At 42.3% G+C, this 7,617-nt stretch overlaps 1 protein-coding gene across 2 annotated transcripts in view; it reads left to right on the top strand.

Moving 5' to 3' along the window:
* cacna1ea (calcium channel, voltage-dependent, R type, alpha 1E subunit a) overlaps positions 1 to 7,617 on the top strand; it is a 110,201-nt gene that overhangs the window by 35,754 nt on the left and 66,830 nt on the right. Inside the window, exons 1-2 of one of the 2 annotated variants that reach the window (XM_005747535.1) lie at positions 5,351 to 5,410; positions 6,573 to 6,839. In XM_005747535.1, the coding sequence (XP_005747592.1) occupies positions 6,574 to 6,839 (266 nt within the window). In that variant the 5' untranslated portion in view covers positions 5,351 to 5,410; position 6,573. Of the gene's footprint in view, positions 1 to 5,350; positions 5,411 to 6,572; positions 6,840 to 7,617 lie in introns of those variants that run through there. The other variant, XM_005747534.2, reaches the window with a different exon arrangement.

The following is a 7,617-nucleotide window of genomic DNA, read 5'->3' as shown; positions in this document are numbered from 1 at the left end:
ACACACACACAGTAAATAATGTGTGTTATCTACTGCATTAGCTTCCAGCACTTACACCGCTCCAATTAAAATACTTCTCATTTAAGCAGTGATTAATTCTTCGTTTCTTTTTTCCTCAGTAGAGTTCACATACTCCGCTGTGTTTTGCAATAAAGTGTAACTAAAGATGAAAAAATAGACACCTAAATAATAACCTAGATCATACAACTCATTTATAGGAGTCTAATTTAAGAAGGATGCACCTCTGCTGACTCCTAGTAAACAAATGAGACCAGGCCTTTCACATTAGACTCTTATTGACTGTCTATTAAATGTATTTTAAAACATTCTTCTGTTGCAAGGCTTTTATGAATCGATTAGCCCACCTTAGCCTGTTTATTTCTTTTCTGATCTGTTGTTGTTTATATGTTTGTTTGTTTTTTGTTTTAAAATGTCTTTATGGATTTTTTTATTCTATGGAGCATCTCAAAGCTTTGTTAAGTAAACCTCTATTTAAACATGTTTTCTCTATGATTGTACTCTACTATCCTGCATTCAGCAGCAGCTTTTTATTTACACCGTGTTGGTACAGAGTTTTAATTCTTCAACAAGGTGCTGGAGACATTCCTCGGGGATTTTGGTCCATATTGACGATTCAGATTTGTGAGCTGCACGTCTGTGATGCAAATCTCTTGTTCCACAACATCCCACGGGGGTGTTCTAATGGATTGAAATCTGCTAACTATTCAAGAAACCAGTTTTAGATGATCTGAGCTTTGTGATGTGGTGTGTCATCAAAGATCGATATGCTGGGGTCATAAATGCTCAGCGTCAACACACAGATAGGTCGTGCCTTTTTAATTACGCTCGGTTGGTACTAAGAGGCTCAAAGTATGCTAAGAAAGCATTGCTCACAGCATTAGAGTAGAATAGAGATACAATTATGAGATATAGTTAATTGTTTTAATGGCGTTTGGATGGAAGCTTTCTGTAGTGTGCAGGGATGAGCCCTTATTGATCTGTAGCACCTTCCAGACGGCAGCAGATTGAAAAGATGGTGGCCAGCATGAGAAGAGTCCTCGATGATGTTCTGTAGACGTGCTCGAGTGAACGTAGCTGACTGTTGGTGGTCCAGCCATGCTGTCATGTTGTCCGGGCTAAATTCTGACACTACCATCTGGATGTTGCAGCAGAAATCGAGACTCATCAGACCAGCTGCCATTTTTCTGTCTGACTGGGTGTGTCCTTCTGCTGCTGTAGCCCTTCTGCTTTAAGGCTTGATGTGCGTGCAGAGATGCTCTTCTGCATATCTTGCAGTGGTTACTGTTGCCTTCCTCAGAGCGGTCTGTCCATTCTCCTCTGACCTCCAACATCAACAAGGCACCCAGAGAACTGGATCTTTACTTTCAGATCTGTAAACCCTGGAGATGGTTTTGAATATTTCGCCCAACCAACAACAACTGTGCCACATTCAAGGTCACTTTTCTTTTTCACCTTTCTTCCTCAGTGAGATCTTCTTCTCATTCAGTTTGATCTTCAGCGGGTCGTCTGAAATGTGTCCAGATGTCTAAATGCACTGAGTTGCTGCCATGTGATTGGCTGATTGGACATTTGTGTTAATGACCAGCTGAACAGATGTATCTAATAAAGTGGCTACTATGTTCTATTTAGTGTTAAAGTTTTAACTGTGAGTTGAGAATCTGGAACATTTTATGCCCCAAAGTCTTCTTTGTGCTGCACTGGGGACCTTTTTCTTGTTACACGTTATGCTGTATTCATTTCTGTCTCATTTCTGTCGCATAATTCTGTTTTGAAGAGCGCGTGTGAGCTTGATGTCCTTGCTGAGGTGGCACCATGACACTGAAGCTGTCCCAGCCTTCCCAGATATTTTTGCAGAGCACAGACAGTACTGCCTCATGAATGTGTCATCTTCTTACTTCTCTGCTCCAAGTCACCCTGGGACTGAGTTTTAAAACATCAGTCTATCAAAACCACAATCTTTGTCATTATTTGTTGAGGAAAAGTTGTAAGGTAGGAAGTTAATCCTTGGGGAATTTTTCCTTTTTTAGATTCAGTTTATTTCTGCATTTGTACGGATGGATACTGTCTGGCTTAACTGGAGCACAGTATCATGAAATTAGTTCATGTTCATGACAGAAAGTGGGTTAAGCAACCTGAATTCAACACATGGGAGCTTTGTGGGAACACGTTGCTGGGCAATGACGGACTAAAAGTGTCAAATGAACGTACGTGCATGCATGTTTGTTCATACGTGTGCTCGGTGAGTAACTTTCAAAACTGATAGGAGAAGAGAAACAATAATGTTCAGGTTTCAGATAGATGCCTGCCAGGTATCTCCGTTCACACTTCTATTTTTGAACCAAAATCTTTGTTCACATCTCATTCTGTGGCACCAAGTCCCATTACGGGAGCAGAGACTGTCAACCTGCTGCCATGTCCATGTTCCTGATGTAGATTTTCTGCAAGCTACACTCCTATAGACCTTCCAACATTAACAACACGTCTAAAATGCCAAAGTAGGTGCCTGTTGTCCAGAATATTTCCTTTCAGTAATACTGTTATCATGGTAAAGCGTAGGGGGGCAGGTTTGAATCTGCTTTTGTTAATACAGGAAGCAGGAAATTTGGCTTTTACAGATTATTAGTTAAGGTCTCCCATAAACTTCTAAATGAGCCTCTGGCATCCCTGTAAGAAAGATCATTAATGGATTTATGTAATTATTTGGGAAGCCAAAATCGACCCTAAGACTGTGTAGTGGTTCACACATTTGCCCAATGAGTGAAACAGCCCCGCTTTGATCCCGGGAGGAGACACAAATCCCTTTGGGGTTGCATCAGGAAGGGCGTCCGGCGTAAAAAATCTGCCAAGTCAAACATGCGGCGCTGCCTGCTGTGGCGACGCCTTGTGAATAAGGGAGCGGCCAAAAGTAGCTTTTAGGAGACTCATTCGTAGCTGCAAATGAAATTTAATGAAAATCATGAAAACATTTGAAAATCTTTGTACGCTTGGACACATGGACACCGAGTTCGTTTTGAGCTGGCGCATCTGATCAGGGCTTTGCCACACACTTTATATTAAGCTGCATTTCAAATAATATTTAGAAGTGATGATATTTTATTATCAACGTTTTATTTTTTATTCCTAAACCTTTTACTGATAGATGTAATTACCACGTCCCCCAATATGATGTTCATTTCTCTTTTAACTTCTCCAATATCAAAATAATAATGATCAGAAAATCCCTCCTAGGACTGTTTACACACAGTCTGGAAAAACTTGGATGATCCAGCAGTTAATTTATGTAAATTGACAACTGTGTACTCGAAGAACCATTAAAACAGCCTTTATTACATAAAATGTACATTCATGACTGCAAATGGAAAGTGGACTGGTTCTTATATAGTGCTTCCTACTTTACTTGAGCACTCAAAGCGCTTTGTACCACATTCACCCATCACACCCATTCATACCCTGAGTGCTTTCTACTTAACATTCACACACATTAATTAACATTCACACACCAGGGGATGCATCAGAGATTACTTGGGGTTCAGTATCTTGCCTAAGGATACTTTGGCATGGGGACTGGAGCATCCGGGCATCGAACCACCAAAAGTAGCTTTTGATTTACAGCAACCCCAACTGCCAACTTGATAGCTGATTAGAAATTCAGTTACAAATGATTACTAACATTTCCTTCTGAACAGAAAAGATAAACACCAGCCAGATGGATTTTTCGAAATCCAGTCAGAATGCTCTCCAGCAGCTCAAAATCAATGAAATCAATCAAGACCCTCGTTCGTCTTTTGTCCAGAGAAGGAGATTTACTGTTCCTAGGTCAGCACCACCGACCAAACAACAGAAAATGAACCCCACCCAGACCTCGCTGTAGTTCTTGTAGCTTTGCATCATGCCTCATCAGAGCTGAAGGGACTGTTTCATCTCACTTGAGTCAACAAAGTAAGTTTACAGCTAAAAGTTTTTTTCATTAGAGAGAAACTGAACTGAAAGCAACATGTTAAACAAAGAAACTGTAACCTTTTGCTTGCTGTCTGTTCCAGGAAGGAGCCGTCACCCTTCCCTCTAATCGTCCCTGCCGCTAACACCTAATTACCATAATTCACCCCTCACCTCTCAGCTAAGAAATCTGTGACTGCTGCTGCTGCACACTCCGGCAGAAACAATGTAATGGTATCACTCGCTTAGCGGTGCACAGAGGAAGTGGCAGAAGTAGCATTTTTATCAGACAATTAGTTGTTAGAGAGAAATAAAAAAATGGAGCGTAGCTGTTTTTTAATTTCTTTTTCCTCCCCGAATAGTTTTGGCTCATCACTCCGACGGACTGTTACGGGGAAATCCGAGGCGTCTCTTCAGCTTAAATGTCAGATATTTTTGCCTCTTGTGCGTTCTATTTTTAACGCCTATAATGTGTTGGAGCACTAATGAGTTGGAAGCCACACACCATTGATCACTGCCTTCGTCATAGCACCATTACAAAAGCCCCATCAGTGCCGGTGTCGTGGTTAACTCTCCCCTGTGGTTCCTCTTTTCTTTGTCTTCTGTTTCCATCATCATCCGTTTACTCTCTCTCTCTCTGTCAGTTAGAAAAATTATCTGATGAAAGCCGGTGGATTTTATTTTTGCATTAACTCCCTCAATTGTGCCATTAGATACAACCTTTTAAGGCTGAAGTTATACATATGAGTTCATATATTTTTGGGCAGGGACCGTTTAGAGTCTCATTAGCAACCCGTCAAAGACGAGGCTGTGTTTATTTGGACATTTGTCCCTATGGTTACAAATCACTAATATGTCAATCCTCTTCTTGGTACTTTGACATTCTGGCCTGTCTGTGCCTATTTTAAAGCTGTAAAAAGCAGTTAACAAATATACATTTTTCAGTAATTTCCTAAATCCAGTGCATAGTGTAGTCTAAGTGGTTCGGGGCTATTTTCAGCTGTAAATTAATTAACATTTAGTGTGATAATGAGCAGCCTATTTAAAGCCCGCTGATGTGTGTGAGACTGATACATGCGGGATTTGCAAAGTAGAAGTGTCCGGCTTTTTTATGATGATGGAAATGTCATCCAGTGCAGTTGCTCATTATTTATTTGTCTGTTTGTTTGTTTTTAACAAGGATTAACTTTATAAGCTGACTCTCATTATTGCTTGTTCCACATTAAGGTTTCCGTGCGACTATATAAAGATTTTATTCCTTCATTCTGAAAACGTGTCATCATCGTCACACAGCAGCGTGACTCGCCCTCACTACGTGATTCGCAGTAGTGGGTTTTGAACCCCGTAATTAGCCGAAGAAGCTCGCTGCTGTCCTCCTGAGTGTATTTAACAACAGGTGTTTACTCCTCGCCAGATCTGATGCGTGAGCAGCGTCCGGGTTGCTCTCCCTGAGGTGTGAACCGAGCAGGCTGAACAACAAAAGTCAAAACAAATATGACAGCGTGGCCTCTGTTCACATAGAAGCTGACCAGCCGACCTGTATAAGTGATCCGGTGAACATTAGTGTTTTTAAAAGGCTGTTGCGCACATTTTTACTGAAACCATTAATCCGTGTGTGTTATGACTTATGGCTATTTCAAATATTTACCTTTGGAATAGGTCGTTTACAGGCGTTTACCTAATGCTTGATGTGTGGTTAGACATAATCTCTTGGAGATTGAGGCGAATAACTGTTTCCATTATATGCTGACATTATTTATTCCACCCGTGACTCGTGTTTTATCTGTCGTTCTTTCCTGTCAGCACCCGATTTGTTAACTATATTCTCACCTCGCGAGCTGCATAGGTTGGACAGAGGTTATTAGTGTTGATCCTGTCGCATTAGGAGACACAGTTCACTCCTCCTGCTCTCACACTGCGGGGGAAAGAGGAGACGCTTCCTTTACCTACTATCCTGCTGCAGACGAGGCGGGTTTTTCTTTCCCGTCTCAGAGACCGTCAGCTTATTTTGTTGGCATGGAAAATGTCAAAGTTCTTTTCCCTTCGTGCTCTTAACGCACGCTCTTGGTCGCTCTGCTGGTAGGTGGTCAGCAGAGAAGAGGAGACGGGAGATGTGCTCTGAATTAGTCAGTGGACTGTTGCTAGTTTATTTAAAAATCCATGGATCAACCTGCTCTTCTGCTTTTCGCGCAGGGGACTGAGGATGGCTGAAGACGTGACCTGTTGCAGCTGTTCTTTCAGATTTTAGTGCTTGGATGTAAAACGGAGCAAAATGAATCAGTTTTCTCGGTGTGGCGGATTGTTAAATGAAGACGAGTTGAATGACTTTTTGGGACTTGTGTGTTTTTGCGCAAAGCGACTTATTTGGGGAAACTGACTCGGGGTTTTGTCCGGGCTGCTTACTGGAGCGATTCTGTGATTTTTCTTTTCTAACTTTAAAAGCACCGGTCGCGGTGTTGTTACAAAAAACCCTGACGATGGTCTAAAACTGATCAGGATCTCGCCACCCCGCCGCTGTCACGCCGAGCGCGGTACCGCGCCCTGCTTTCTAGGAGAGTATAACCGCATTTTCTCCCCTTTCTCATCCCACCTCCCGTGTGGTTTGCTTTTAACAGAATGGCCCGTTTCGGAGACGACGTCCCGGGCTTGTTGAGTTCAGGGGATGGAGGGTCAGAGCGCATCCGGAACCGCGATGGCGCTGCCGTGTCTACAGGTGGTATATCTCCAGCCTTCAAGCAGACCAAAGCGCAGCGTGCCCGCACCATGGCCTTGTACAACCCTATTCCGGTCAGGGAGAACTGCTTCACCGTCAACAGGTCGCTCTTCATCTTCGGCGAGGACAACGTGGTCAGGAAGTACGCCAAGAAAATCACTGAGTGGCCATATCCTTTTCAGCTTCACGGTGAAAGCACACTCATCCAGTATCTGCACAGACTCGTGTAAATAAAGTACAGCGGTGAGTAAACTGTTATCCAATTGGTTAAAACAAATTAAGTTTATTTGTGGTTCTACAGTCTCAATACTTTCTCCTCATATTTCCACAAGTTGTGCCCAATTTCACAGAAGGGCAGAAGTGCTTCAGTGTGTTGCCCTCAGTTTCTCAGTGTAAATTTCAGCACCATGGACAGCACACACGGGACAATGTGTAAGAAATTAAGTCTTCACCACATAAACAGGCTCACCTGGTTCTTAGGGTGCAGTAAGGAAAAAAGAGGCAAAGAGCAGGATGCAAAACAAGTTCGAATCAGACTTTTTTCAGACTCGTAGGCTTAATTTTGCTATTCTATATAACAAAAATACAAAATGACTGAAGTTCTCGATCAGATTGACAAAGATTATGGCTAAAGCAGCTTCTAGAGGGTGTTAGTGGGTGTCAATGGAAAGTGGATTAGAGGAACATGAAAGTTCATGTCTGTAAATCTTCTCTGTCAACAATAAGCCGTGACGGCCTGCTTTTTCCATCATATCCACTGCCTCAACTCAAACTCAAGCTGACTGTTCAGTTAACCCACAGAAAATCAATTCAGAGGTGCTTCCATAACTCATTTGGTGTTTTTGGTCACTTTTTACAGCAAAATGTTACCCAGGACCTGATTATTACACCTCGCTGCTTCTGAAAGAAACACTGTTATCAGCTTGTTGCTGCTGGCAACAACACAC

This window comes from Pundamilia nyererei, unplaced genomic scaffold (genome assembly GCF_000239375.1).
Source record: "Pundamilia nyererei isolate P.nyererei 1_Seehausen unplaced genomic scaffold, PunNye1.0 scaffold00199, whole genome shotgun sequence".
NCBI lineage: Eukaryota > Metazoa > Chordata > Actinopteri > Cichliformes > Cichlidae > Pundamilia > Pundamilia nyererei.
This window is presented reverse-complemented; position numbering and strand designations above follow the sequence as displayed.